Here is a 14,710-nt window from a genome sequence, read left to right as displayed (position 1 = left end):
TTAGGAAAGTTCACCAAGTGCTGATGGCTCACAAACTGTAATCCTAGATACTCAAGAGGCTGAAACTTGGAGAATAAAGTTTTGAAGCCAGCCTGGACAGAAAAGTATAAAGTTATCCTTCTTAGTTAATAAGAATATATTCACTCCCTTTCCATATCAGTCTGTCTAAGCCATTAGGATATGAGGAAAACATTGGTGGATGACAGATGAGGGCTAGCAATATTTTTGTTTTAAAATGGGTTTTGAATATATTCAGGCTGGTGGGGGAGGATGGGAAGGGATGGGAAGGGGAAACAAAGGAGGAGGCTACAATGCTTGATAAGAAATGTACTCATTATCTTGCCCATATAATTGTACCCCTCTGTACAGTATTTTCACAATAAAAAAATAAATATTTAAAAAATATATTCAGAGGGCTGGGAAGGTGGCTCAGTGGTAGAGTGCTTGCCTTGCATGCCTGAGGCCCTGGGTTCGATTCCTCAACACCACATAAGCAAAAAGAAAAAAGCCAGAAGTGGCGCTGTGGCTCAAGTGGTAGAGCGCTAGCCCTGAGCTGAAGAGCTGAGGGACAGTGCCCAGGCCCAGAGTTCAGGCCCCACGACTGGACCCCCCCCCCAAAAAAAAAGAAAAAATATATTCAGGCTGGCCTTGAACTCATGATCCTCTTGCCTCAGCCTTCTATAGTAGCTAGGACCACAAGGCAGCACCAGTGCCAGGCTAAGATTCTCAACATGCTTTATGGCTTATAACTTTTTTCCAATCATCCACCAAAAACATCATTTTTACTTATTATTGCTGATCTTTTTTAGACAGAATCTATCACTTCATCACATGATGCTTTTTTTTTCTTTTTTAAGTAAACCTGGGGACAGAACATGAACTTGTGCTGAACTCTGGCAAATGACTATGCACTGAGTTTTCCACTGCCAGTCTAGTAACACAGTGCCAGTGCCCGTGCTGCCCAGTGCCAGAGACTAAAGCCTGTGGGAGCTGAGGGCAGGCATCCCAGCCTGTTACGTTTGGGACTGAGTGCATTCTGCCTATCAACCCTTAGATGGCAAGGTCTCCTTCACTACAGGCAAGAGCTTATGGCCAATGATTGCTGACTAGAGAGAGAGAAAACAAGATTATACTTCTAGGACAACACAAATGGCTAACTCCAGAAAGATTTCTGTCTTTTTCCCTGACTACCCCTCCTGACTTTAGTGCTCCCCTGAGTGGCTTTGGTCTTGGTACTTTTCCTGTCCTTTCAGACAAAAGATCACCATTGATGATGCGCAGTTGGTACTGGGAGGCTGTTACTGGGAGACTACATCACACACAGACCTTTGCCCATCTCTTGTTGTGGCACTCCATTCCTGAGCCTCAGTTTTCTTCACACACATATAAAGTTGGAAAAGGCAGTCTCAGCAGCACAGAGATCTGTCCCCCCAAACCTCCAGGATTCCCTTTAGGAACAGTCTGGCTATGTAATACAACCCTTAAACTCAGATGACATGACTATGACCAAAGAAATTCCCAGCATGCCAGGCCCTGCCCAGTGGCAGTAGCCTTCCTACCCAGACCTCCAAACAGCCAAAGCCAGGGAACAGCCAGCTAGGAGTGACTAATGATAACTCTCCATCTTTGCACAGAGTAACTGCCAGGTTGGACCCCCCGAGTTATTAAGGATCGTTCTACAGGTGCAGTCACAGGTATGTTCCAACTGAACTCAGCTTTCCCCTAAATGTGTTACTCTTTCTGTTTCCTGTCTCAGCAAATAGCACCACCTGAGTACCTAAGCTGGAAATAAGAATGAAATAAAGATATCATCTCTATACTTCTGTCTGGAGCTTTTGCTTTTGAATGCCTTCCCATCCCAGACACCCATATGTTGAAAGTTTAGCCCTCAGCCTATGCCACTATTGGGAGGTGGTAGAAACTTGAAGAGATGGGGCCTGATTGCAGGCATACCCTTGAAAGGGATGTTACTGCTCCTGAGTAGCTAGGATTACAGGTATAAGCCCAGCGCCAAGCCACCATTAATTGTCTTAACTGATTCTTTTTTTTTGCCAGTCCTGGAACTTGAACTCAGAACCTGGGCACTGTCCCTGAGCTTCTTTTGCTCAAGGCTAGCACTCTACCACTTGAGCCACAGAACCACTTCTGTTTATGTGATACTGAGGAATCGAACCCAGGGCTTCAAGCATGCTAGGCAAGCACTCTGACCACTAAGCCACATTCCCAGCCCTTAACTGGCTCAATTTTTGCCACAAAGTCTATACCTAGATATTCCTATTATTTTTCTTTTACAGATAAGAAAATGGAGGCTTGGGGGAAGTTTTCCAAGACCAAATAATGGCTCAGCAGGGCTGACACTCGGGTCTATCTCATGTTTTGTTTTTGTTTTAAGAGTTTTATGGTGGGGTGGGGAAGGTGGCTCAGTGGTAGAGTGCTTGCCTTGCATGCAAGAGGCCCTGGGTTGGATTCCTCAGTACCACATAAGCAGAAAAAAGCCACAAGTAGCCGGGCGCTGGTGGCTCACGCCTGTAATCCTAGCTACTCAGGAGGCTGAGATTTGAGGATCTCGGTTCAAAGCCAGCCCGGGCAGGAGAGACCGTGAGACTCCTATCTCCAATAAACCACCAGAAAACCGGAAGTGGCGCTGTGGCTCAAGTGGTAGAGCACTCGCCTTGAGCTGAAGAGCTGAGGGACAGTGCCCAGGCCCAGAGTTCAAGCCCCACAACCGACCAAAAAAAGAAAAGAAAAGAGAGAAAGGAAGGGAGATGGGAGGGGGAGAGGGAGGGAGAGAAAGACAGGGAAGGAGGGAGGGAGGGAGGGAAGCAGCGAACAAGAACAAAGTTTTACTCTTGCCTAAACTGGCAAACTCAAGCTCCAGCCGTCCCCCAGCTTTAGCCTTCCCAGCAGCTGGGACTACATGTGAACACTGTGGTGCTCGGATCTGGCACGCCCTGCGCACGGCGTCTGCACACACCACCGCTCACGTTCTGCAGCTGTTTCCCGACACCTGGAGGCCTCGGTGCCCGAACCACACCAGTACCCCAGCCTGGGAGCTCCATTCCGGCACCGCCTCGTCAGCTCTCGGCCCACCGACCAGATCCAAGCCTTCAACTCTCTGTACCAGAACCTCAGTCACAGACCTCAAAACAAGGGTCCTTGCCTGATCAAGATGCCCGCCGAGCCCCCCCCCAACCCACCCCACCCCTCCTGGGGGAGGGGGTGTCGGCTCCGGCGGGTCTTCCCAACGTCACTGCCTTCTTGTTCATTGCAGCCCCATCTCCGGATTCCCACCTTCAATCCCACCCCCAAAGCCTGATGCCTGGCGGCCACGGGATCCCCAACAGCATCCTGGCCCGGGAGCTCCGGCCAGCGCCGGGAGAGTCACTTCCAGCCCGCGGGCGTCGGCGCCGGGCGCGCGGGGCTTCGCGGAAAGAGCGCGGGCGGGCACGAGAATAGATCCAGAGCGGATTTGCATCACAGAAGGCCGGGCAGGCCGAGCAGACGCCAAAGCTCAGAAGCCCAGACCACCTCCATCCCTTCCCGACCTCCAGGAGGAGGCCGGACAGCCTGACCGGGGGCGGGGGCGGGGCGGGGGCGAGACACTGGCCTGGAAACGTCGGATGGGGTGGCAGCTGGTAGTCTCCTTGTCTTTGCCTGGGCCAGATCTCAAGTTGGGTCCTCCCAAAGAGATCTGGGAATGGAGGTTTCGGGTGCCTGTGGGTCTTGAATGAAAGGAAATTGCCAGCCTGGGAAATGGTGAGTCCGTTCAGCATCATCCAGCCGTAAACGCCCCCCTTTCCTTCCCCCCCCCCCCCCAGTGACAGCCACGGTCTCCTATCCCTGAGTCTGCACTGAACCCTGTGCTCTCAAAAGTGCGGGCAGCCCGACCTTAAATCTTGGCCCTGGCTCATCTATTACCTTTCAGATTTCCACTCTGAGCCCCACAGGTCAGCCTTGCAGGGAAATTCATTCACTTCCCCCGCCCTGCCCCACCCCCCCAAGCCAGTGGGTGCAGTCTCTGGGTCTCCACTCTGGCTGCTTCTGTCAGGAAAGTCCTTTCCCCCCTGGCATTAGCTAAGGTGAGTGTGTGTGTGTGTGTGTGTGTGTGGGCGCGCGCGCGCGCCCACGCACACACACCCACACCATTGCTAGGGTTTTTTGTTCAAAGCTAGTGTTCTACCATTTGAGCCACAGCTCCACTTCCTGCTTTTTAGTGATTAATTGAAAATAGAATCTCATGGACTTTGCTGCCAAGGCTGGCTACGAACCAAGATCCTAAGATCCAAGCCCCCAGAATAGCTAGGATTACAAGTACCAGGCTATTTAGCTAAACTTTTGCCAGTTCTTAAAGTATATTTTAAAAACTAGTCTGGGAAAGTGGTGCTGTGGCTCAAGTGGTAGAGCACTTGCCTTGAGCTGAAGAGCTCAGGGACAGTGCCCAGGCCCAGAGCTCAAGCCCCATGACCAACAAAAACAAAACCAAAAACTAGGCTGGGCGCTGGTGGCTCACACCTGTAATCCTGGTCGGTTGTGCAGCCTGAACTCTGGGCCTGAGTGCTGTTCCTCAGCTCTTCAGCTCAAGGCTGATCCACAGGGCCACTTCCAGCTTTTCTGCTTTATGTGGTGCTGAGGAATTGAACCCAGGGCCTCATGCATGCAAGGCAAGCACTCTGCCTCTGAGCTACCTTCCCAGGCCCTCACACCCACCCGTTATCCTAGCTACTCAGGAGACTAAGATCTGATGATCGACATTCAAAGCCAGCCTAAGCAGGAAAGTCCATGAGACTCTTTTCTTTTCTTTTCTTTTTTTTTGGGTCCGGTTGTGGGGCCTGAACTCTGGGCCTGGGCACTGTCCCTCAGCTCTTCAGCTCAAGGCTAGCGCTCTACCACTTGAGCCATAGCACCACTTCCGGCCATTTTCTTTTTGCGTATGTGGTGCTGAGGAATCAAACCCAGGGCCTCAGGCATGCAAGGCAAGCTCTCTACCACTTCCCAGCCCTCCATGAGACTCTTATCTCCAATAAACCACTCAGAAAACCGGGAGTGGTGCAGTGGCTCAAGTGGTAGAGCACTAGCCTTGCGCTGAAGGACAATGTTCAGGCTCAGAGTTCAAGCCCCATGACCAACAAAAAATAAAATAAAACTACCTATGCTTCCTCCCTAAGCTCCCAGCTTGCAAAGTCTAAAGTTCTATTTTTAGCCTTTGACATCTACTGTCTTTTCTCTGTTAGATTTCAAGCTTTCCAGAACAAAGAGCAGGAGATTCAACTCTGTCCTCAGCGCCAAGGAAGGTATGGCACCATTATGGACACAGTAGCGGCTGTAGTGTGATCTTTGGCCAGTCCATTTCCCACTCTGAACCTTACCCCTTTGAGTAAAAGATCTGGATAAGATGAAACCCCCTTCCTCCCCCAGGGCTACCTCCAGTCCTGTGAGCCAGTAACTTCCTGAATCTCCCAGCCTCCTCTGATGACCCAACCTTGGACAGGGTTCAGGAATACATCTGAAATCCTCCTACCTCTTTTGGATCAGTTAATAGAGGCAATTGTGCAAAGTTGCTGGGAATCTGAAAGCAGCGGTGTCCAGGGTCAACTCATCACGATTCTGTCCCAAGGGGAAAGTCCCACCGCCCCAGGCTTATGAGACCTAAGACTCATCAACAGGCACTAACTGGGTGAAGTGGAACCAGCTCCTCCCAGACAGAAAGATACTCTTCCCAAAAGATAGACACTGTGTCCTCAAGCAGAAGCAGCAGCCTGTCTACCTCAGGACTCCAACCCAGCCCAGTGAGCATCCACGTGGACTGAGACTACGCAGTCCCCTACAGGAGTATCAGTTCAGTTTGTCGATTTGGTTTTCACAATACAAGAAGCTACCAGTGCCCATTGCACACTACCCCGAATGGATGGAAGTCACCACCTCTCAGGGTCTGCCCATATAAACCACCTTTTTCCTGAAGCTGAAACTCCCATTCATGGGCACTCATGTTACCATAAAGCCACATGGAATAATATGAATTTGAAACCACCCTCAGACAGACAGACCAGCTTGCCATTCCAGTTCTGTTACTTCAGAGCTGGATAACCTCAGGCAAGTTATTTACCCTCCCTGATCTTCAGTTCATTTATCAACTCAGAGTCAGGAGGAATTAGGGTGTAGCTTCTTGGCAAAATGCACATTTAGCATGTTTGAGAAGTACCGGGTTTGATCTCCAGCATCAATCAATCAATAAAATAATGATGTATAAGAATCATGAAGAAAGAGTATCTGTCTATCTGTTGGGAAGGGGCTCTCCCTTTCTGTCTGGGAGGGGCTGGTTCCCCTTTACCCAGATGGTGCCTGTTGACAGACAGTGGTGGTGGTTATGGGCATTTTATACAAATTTATGAATATATTAGCTGGGCTCCAACAGCTCATGCATGTAATCCAAGCTAGTCAGGAGGCTGAGCTCTGAAGACCACAATTTGAAGCCAGCCTGGGGAAGGAAAGTGAGATTCTTATCTCCAATTAAGCACCAAAAAAGCTAGAACAGAACTGTGGCTCAAGAAGTAGAGCACTAGCCTTGAGCACAAAAGCTCAGGGACAGTGCCCAGGCTCTGTGTTCAAGCCCCATGACCAACAGAGGGAAAACAACAACAACAACACAGGGACAGCATGCAGGCCAAGGTCTAGTGCACTAAAAACAAAAACAGATGGGAGGGAAAACCTGGAAGAGAGTGAGGGAAGGAATGATATTGTCCAAAAAGAAATGTACTCTTTACTTGACTTATATAACTGTAACACCTTTGTATATCACCTTGATAATAATAAAAATTAAATTTTAAAAGTTGAAGCTGAAGCTGGGCGCTGGTGGCTCACTCCTGTAATCCTAGCTACTCAGTACGCTGAGATCTGAGGATTGCAGTTCAAAGCCAGCCCGGGCAGGAAAGTCCGTGAGACTCCTATCTCCAATAAAAACCACTAGAAAAACGGAAGTGGTGCTGTAGCTCAAGTGGTAGAGCGCTCGCCTTGAGCTGAAAAGCGCAGGGACAGTGCCCAAGCCCAGAATTCAAGCCCTACAACCAACCAAAAAAAAAAAAAAAAAATTGAAGCTGGGTGCAGGTGTCTCACACCTGTAATCCAAGCTGCTTAGGAGGCTGAGATCTGAGGATCATGGTTCAAAGCAGCCTGGGCCAGAAAGTCCATGAGACTCTTATCTCCAATTAACCCCAAGAAAACCAAAAGTGGTGCTGTGGCTCAAAGTGGTAGCATGCTATCCTTGAGCAAAATAGCTCAGGATCAGCAGCCCAGGCTCCAAATTCAAGCCCCACAACTGACAAAAATAAGATTTTTTTAAAATCAAAAGTGTCAAATGTGAATATTTCTATTTCCTGCACTCTGCCCAAAAGGAAGCTGCCTAACCCTCTCTGAAAGACAAGTATAGACATACGAGAACTTCTTGAACAAAACCTGGAGAGCAAGACACTAAACGATGCCCTTAGGACCCAATTATAGACTTCAGAAGAGAGCAAAGAAGGTTTGAGGCCCAGAGAGGGGACAGGGTTTGCCAAAGGTCACACAGCAGGTATAAGCAGATCGAACAGCAGGCAAGTGAAGAGAGAGAGTCAAAAAGAGTTTAGGGCAGAGGCAGAGCTGGATCCAGAGACAGGTAGCTAAGCAAGAGAACCTTCAGCTGACATTGCCCTATTTCCCATGCCCAGCAGGGCCTGGCATTTGCTTCTCTTTGGAACTACTGCATTTGCAGTAGTAGTTTCCCAGACTCTTAAGTAAACATCTCCACTGTTTTCCCAGTAACCAACTCCAGATCAGTCAAAGGTTGCCATACAAATTTTGCTTCTATGTTTTTTTTTTTTTTTTTGATGGTGGTACTGAGGATTGAACTCAGAGCCCTAACTCTTCTACCACCATTGAGCTACACCCCAAGGTCCCAAGTTGGCTCCTCCTTAAATACCATTGGTCTCCTCCAAGGTATCACCCCAGATAGGTTCCCTCAACAAGGTTTCCCTCAGTGTCTGCTCTTCTTATTCACCTCAAGGTATTTAACATAACCAAACCTAGATTGTTGCTCTCCAATATAATGAGGAGTCCCACCAATCTTCAGAAATGTACTTGCAGATGTTAACCCCAAACACCAGAAGCTACAGATGTTAGGGCTGGTCTATAAGCTACTTGGAGATTCTTTTTCTTCATGTTGCCCAAGTTGGTCATGAACTCACAATCTCAAATGATCTTCAACCACCTAAGTCCATTACCATGCCTGGCTGTGATTCTTTTTTAGGTTGTTTTATTTATTGATTGATTGTTGGTTGTAGGGCTTAAACTCAGGGCCTGGGTGCTGAGTCTCTTTGTGTTCAAGGCTAACACTCTACCACTTGAGCCACAGCGGCCTGTTCCAGTTAGATAATAGTCTCACAGACTTTCCTGCCTGGTCTGGCTTTGAACTGTTCCTCAGATCTCAGCCTCCTGAGTAGCTAGGATTACAGGCATGAACCACCCACGCGCAGCTTCATTATTTGACTTCTTAAGGCTTCCAGTTTGAGGATAACTCTTTTCAATCTGGGATTTGGTGATGCTACCATTCTGGACTCCTAAACTTCAGATTTCACCAGACTAGAGATCTGTGATACTAAGATTCGATGCCTGTGGACTCTGAATCTAGAATTTCATGTCTTGTTTTTTTTTAATTATGTTTAATTTTGTTAACATGATAACAATGGCATTCACATCTGGGTTTTTGTATTTGCTACAAGTTGCACTTCTCAGCTCTGATCCTTCGTCTATGAGTTTCAGAAAGGCAGAGAATGGCCAGGTAAGAGAGGGGTTCCCCCATTTTTTCTAGGGCTATAGGGCAATCCAATACTAGCCCCAGCATTCAGACCACCACCTTTATCTACCCTCTCATTTGAGCTGCAGTATCTGAAGGTAGCAGAAAAAGCAGGCTCCTTTACTGTCATTCCTCCTTGGCCAGCCACAGGAACCAGGGGAAGAAAATGTACTGGGAGACTGAATGGCGGCATAGCCCAGGAGGAAGGGTTAAGCACTGGGCAAGAAGCCAGTGAAGGAGACCTGGAGAATCCCTAGGGAGCGCAGTTGCCTCCTTCAGAGGTGAGGAAGGAACAGAGGCCGGAAGTGCGGTTGTGGGTGAGGGCACTAGTAAGGGTGGGGTGACCAGTATTGCATTGTAGAGTTAGAGCTGGGCTTCCGGTTATTGACCCATTATTAGTGACAAGGGACCTCCAGCCTGGCGCCCCAGGGACTGTCTGGTCTGGGACTGGGACTGTGTTCAGAGTCAGTTCAGACTCAGTCTGTCCTGAGTCAGACTCCCAGAAAAAAAAAAAACACACACACAACACAACAAAACAAAAAACTGGAGGGCAGGAGCTGCAGGGTGGGGAACCTGAATTCCTTCCTGGACTGAGGCCAAGAAAGGGGCTAGAATTTCCCCAAGGATCACACCCGAGGGTTGAGATAGAACTGGAACTGGAACTGTAGAATCCTGGCACACTCTAACCCAGAATTGATTTTCCTACATTCTAAAGAGTCCCAGAATTATAAAATATAGGTGAGGGTAGAAGATTTGATTGGTTCCAGGCCACCTCCCAGGAGTAGTCTGAACCCCTTCCTCCAGCCTTGCAGTTGTGGCTGAAGCTGCCAAACCCGATTTTCCGGTGTCTGCCTGTGGCTGGCTGAAGCAGGAAGCCCTCTTTCCTGGCATTGGACCCCTTGGGCCACCATTCTCCTCCCCCTCCCCTTCTGGTTCCACAGCCTCCAGGTTTGTGCTTCCTGCACCTGTTCCAGCAGTCCAGCACACTACCCCTTCCTCCTCCACCTGCCTGCCCTCTCCCCTGGGCTGCCCCCTCCCAACACCATAAGGTGTGGTCCAGTGAGTGGTGTTTCTCTCCAGGCCTGTTAGCTCATCTGTAGAAGGAAGGTGGCCTCCTTCCCTTGAATAGACTGGGAGGGGGGGTGATTTCTGTTCAAAGAAAATGAGAGTATGAATGGCTTGGAGGGTTGGTGTAGTGTCCTGGAGATCAGAAGGGGTGCTTGTAGAAATCTGGAGGTGTGGTTGCTGGGATGAAGGGGGCAAGGTAAGGGGGTATGCTTCCCGATTGGAATACCATCCCAGACTTAATGCCCCAGACACGATTGATTACCAGTGTTCAGAGCCCACAGTTTTGGGAACTGCCTATGTGATTGTTTAAAGTCTAGTCTCCCTCAGAGTTGGAAAGCTCCATAAGGAAGAACTCCCATTGTCTGGCTCACCAGTCTATCTTATCTCCAGCACTTAGCACCTTTGTGAGGCAAGCTGCAGACTGAAAGGCAGAGGCATCACAAGGCTCCTGCTCGAGAGCCCTGAGGCTCCCCTTGGGGCCTGAGAACCCTGTGTCCTCAGCTCCAAGGAACTCTGGCAAGGTGGGAGCGACTGAGTGTGGGCAGTCATCTTCAACTGTGGCAGTAAGTCCCCTCTGACTGCTGCTGTCTGTCTCTGAGAGTCTGGAGGGAAAGGAGAATTCGGAACCTGGAGGGGGAGGGATCGTGAAGGAACCATCTTTGCAGATGGAGATAAAAATAGCTGAAAGAGATGATGTCATCGAGTTCCCACAGCTTAGCACCCCCCTCTTGCGCGCGCGTGCACACACACACACACACATACACACACACACACACACACACACACAGGCTCCAAGACAAATGCATACAGACACAAGTACACACACACACACACACACACACACACACACACACACACACACACACACACACACACACACACACACACACTCTCAGGGACCTCTGAGTCCCAGGGCTGCAAGGGCAGGGAAGTCTGGTAAGTATGTGTGGTGGTGTGAGAGCCTGAGTTTGCATGAGTGAGTACGTGTTTGTGTGTGTGTGTGTGTTTGTGTACTTGTGTCTGGGTGCATGCTTGTCTGTGTCTGCTCATTTGAAGGAATGCACATGCATTGTTACATGTATCCTGAAAGGGGTGTTTGAGGGGACTCTGTGCATTCCTGTCTACATCAGGTGTCTGCATGCAAGTGTGTGTTTGCTGCATTGTGTGTCTGCATTGTGGATTGTGTATGTATAGACCCTTTTGTGAGCGGTGCACACTGGCCCAGCCACCTTCCAGCTCTGACTAGTGTTGAGCCACCTTTTCCCATGCCCCAGGGAGCCCCACCCCCACCCCACCCCAGCATTGTCCAGGCACAGGTAGTTCAGTGAATTCTCCACTCCACCCCTCCTCTCAGGGTCCTAGTCTGGGCCAAGCCTTGGAGTGGTTGCCCTGAAACATTATTCATTTTTCTCTCACAGCCTGCACAGGACACTAGCCAAGCATCTGGAACTCCGGGGGGGGTCAGACCACCAAAGCGTCAGAGTTCACTCCACACTGACCCATGCACAAAGCATCCTGTTAAAGACAGAGAGACCCTCACAACATTCCCAGCCAGTAAGTCCTAGTCCCATGCAGACACTCCACAGTAACCCAGTTACACCCGGGCACACATGGACACACACTCAGAAATCCAAATGGAAAATCCCCAGGTCAGAGAGCTTCACACCCTCCCTACTTTCTGGGCTCAAACTCAGTCTTGCCCCCCCACCCCCACCCCTGAGCAGCCCCAGCTCAGCTGCCAGTCCTGGAAAACACTGACCTCAAAGCATGGCTGGGGGGCTGAAGGTGATAGAGCCTCTTTGGAAATTATCCATTCAGTACTGCCCACCCCCTCCTCCGAGCTCCTCCCCTCCCCCTCCTGACCTTCATTCTTCTTGGCAGAGTGGAAGCTATGGTGTGCAGATGCCAGTGCCCTCCCAAGCAATCCCTGATACACAGCGGGTGACAGAGGCACAGTCAGTCATCTGTATCTGTCTCCCATTCTCTTGTTACACACACACACACCACAGCAACCACACCTGCATCTCCATCACAGGCTAACAGAGACATACCTTATGCTGGGACACTCATGAGGGGCTTTGTGGGTTTGTTCTTTTTTATTGTTGTTGTTCGGTTGTGGGGCTTGAATTTCTGGGCCTGGACACTGTCCTTGAGCTCTTCAGCTGAAGGCAAGTGCTCTACCGCTTGAGCTACAGCGCCACTTCTGGGTTTCTGGTGGATAATTGAAGATAAGTCTCACAGTCCTTCCTGCCTGGGCTGGCTTTGAACCGTGATCCTCAGATCTCAGCCTCCTGTGTAGCTAGGATTACAGGAGTGAGCCACTGGCAACCGGCATGAGAGGTTTTTTTTGTTGTTTATTTGTTTTGTTTATGTTTTTGTGCCAGTCCCAGGGCTTGAACTCAGGGACTAGACACTATCCTGAATTTCTTTGCTTGCTCAAGGCTAGTGCTCTACCCCTTGAGACACAGTTCCACTTCGGGCTGTTTTGGTAGTTAATCGGAGATGAAAATCTCCAGACCCTGGGTTCATCCCTGTAATCCTAGTTACTCAGGAGGCTGAGATCTGAGGATTACAATTTGAAACCAGCCTGGGCAGGAAAGTTGGTGAGACTTTTATCTCCAATTAACTACCAGAAAACAGGAAGTACCACTGTGGTTCAAAGTAATAGAGTGCTAGCCTTGAGTGAGAAAACTCAGGGACAGTGCCAAGCCCTCAGTTTAAGCCCCTTGATTGGCTGGGAGACTGGAGTCTCTGGGATTTTCCCGTTGTGGCTAGCTCCAAACCATGATCTCAGCCTCTTGAGAAGCTAGGATGATAGGCTTGACACTGGTGCCCAGTTTCTTGAGGTTTGGGGTTGTTTTCTTAATCCTATCCTCCTCTGTTTTGTGCCTCCCTATACGTCCCCAGATGTCCATAAAGAGCCTTCTCTTGGTACAGAAGAGCCCCTACCTCACTGGGGAGATAAAGAACTAAGGCCAGTTAGGTGCCAATGGCTCACACCTGTACTCCTAGATACTCAGGAGGCTGAGATCTGAGGATTTCAGTTCAAAGGCAGCACAGACAGGAAAGTCCAGGAGACTCTTATCTCCAATTAACCACCAGAAAACTGGAAGTGCTACTGTGGCTTAAAGTGGTATAGCACTAGCCTTGAACAAAAAAAGCCTGGGACAGTGCTTAGGCCCTAGTACTAGCACACACACAAACACAAACATACACAAGCTGAAGCCAAAGATGGCACGTTACTAGCTGACCTTGTCCTATGCTTGCAGTGACTGACTGTGGTCCTCTGCTCCTCTCATTCAGTCCTCTACCTTGGAGTATTCAACCCCCAGCCCAGCCCTCACTCCCTGAATATTTGGCTGGAAACCAACCCCTCAGGATGGAGCAAGGTAGCTTGAACAGAATGATTGTATTTGTGGTTTACCACTCAAGGCCCATTGGAGCAGCAGGTTCAAAGCAAGCCAAGCTTCTGAGCATTTCTAGAGGATCAGAAAGCTCCCAGGTTGACAGAGGTATCTGAGAACTAAGGAGAGAAAGAAGTGTATGAGGAAATAGTGTTTCTGGAAACTCTACTACCCCTTGGATTCACTCACTTCCCCAAGCCTTCGGCTTCTAGCCACCCCATCCTCCCTCAATGCTGAAGCATTTGAGGATACCTACCTTCAACAATCCCATGCCTTTTTGTTTGCTTGTTTTTGTCAGTTGTGGGGCCTGAACTTGGGGCCTGGGCGCTATCCCTCAGCAATTCAGCTCAAGGCTAGCACTCTACCATTTGAGCCATGGCGCCACTTCCGGCTTTTTCTGCTTATGTGGTGCTGAGGAATCAAACCCAGGGTCTCATGCATACAAGGCAAGCGCTCTACCACTGAGCCACCTTCCCAGCCCCAACAATCTCATGCCTTTAGGGTGCTATTTCCCACACTTCCCCTTACAGGGCTTGAGCAGGACCAGGGGAAACTTCAGTGGCTTTGTTTAGCAACATTTCTGCTGTCCCACCCCACCCTACCTCCTGCCCCTTGAGCCACAGGACTTTCCATCCCCTCTACCCCTCCACTAACCTCTAGGTGAGAGGATCCACACTCTGGTGGTAGCAGTGCGGGTATTCCTGACGTTTGTGGACATGGTGGCAAGATTGGTGGTAGCTGGAGCTGGAGGTTTCTGCTGGTATGTTCTGTAGCTACGCTTGAACATCTTAGGGACCCGGGGCCGAGGACAGCCCATACCAGGCCTGGGGTAGGGGGAACTCATGCCCCGGGGCCGAGGGGCACGAAGAAGCCTAGAGGGCCCCATGAATGTTAACTGCTGCTGCAGTGTGCTTGAGGCATGCTGCTGGTCAGGGCAGTGAGGCCTCTGTGACATAAGGAGCCTGCCCTTTATTACAGGTGCCCCTACACACACACCCAGGTCAAGACCCCTCAAAATGCTCCCTTTGTGTTGAGCCCAAGAGCCACACAACCTCAGTTTGGCCCCTTGAGAATGGGACTCTGGCTCCTAGGAAAGAAATCCCTTTTTTCACTCAGCTATTTTGACAAGATTAACAGGTTTATTGAGCACTTACTATGAACTAGACACTGTACATAGTATTTTATTTGATCTCACCACAATCCTACAAGGAGATTCTACCATTATCCCTCTTTATATAAGTCAGTTCTCATGGTTCCCAGGAGTTATGTTTTATAAAATCACCACAGATATTAAATTAAAAAAAAATACTGAAAAGCCGGGTGCCCGTGGGTTACACCTGTATTCCTAGCTACTCCAGAGGCTGAGATCTGAGGATTGAAGTTCAAAGCAGGCAGGAAAGTCTATGAGACTCAT

The 14,710-nt window shown here is 49.5% G+C and overlaps 2 protein-coding genes across 3 annotated transcripts in view; both read right to left on the bottom strand.

Annotated features, from left to right (window-relative positions):
* The window catches only part of Pik3r3 (phosphoinositide-3-kinase regulatory subunit 3), a 102,963-nt gene extending 90,970 nt beyond the window's left edge, over positions 1 to 11,993 (bottom strand). Inside the window, exon 1 of one of the 2 annotated variants that reach the window (XM_069987339.1) lies at positions 11,944 to 11,993. The gene's annotated coding sequence lies outside the window, so the exon portion shown is untranslated. Of the gene's footprint in view, positions 1 to 3,607; positions 3,746 to 11,943 lie in introns of those variants that run through there. The other variant, XM_069987340.1, reaches the window with a different exon arrangement.
* Positions 11,994 to 13,282: 1,289 nt separating this feature from the next.
* Positions 13,283 to 14,226, bottom strand: P3r3urf (PIK3R3 upstream open reading frame). The gene is made up of 2 exons (XM_069987341.1): positions 13,951 to 14,226; positions 13,283 to 13,415 (listed from the first exon to the last, which is right to left on the bottom strand). Exons 1-2 carry the CDS (start codon positions 14,180 to 14,182, stop codon positions 13,372 to 13,374), a joined length of 276 nt encoding a protein of 91 aa, XP_069843442.1. The 5' UTR covers positions 14,183 to 14,226; the 3' UTR covers positions 13,283 to 13,371.
* Between the last annotated feature and the right edge of the window lie 484 nt (positions 14,227 to 14,710).

This window comes from Dipodomys merriami, unplaced genomic scaffold, assembly GCF_024711535.1.
Source record: "Dipodomys merriami isolate MVZ:Mamm:240054 unplaced genomic scaffold, mDipMer1.0.p SCAF_34, whole genome shotgun sequence".
NCBI classification, from domain to species: Eukaryota; Metazoa; Chordata; class Mammalia; order Rodentia; family Heteromyidae; genus Dipodomys; species Dipodomys merriami.
Note: the sequence above shows the minus strand (reverse complement) of the source record. Positions and strands in the feature narration are given on the sequence as shown.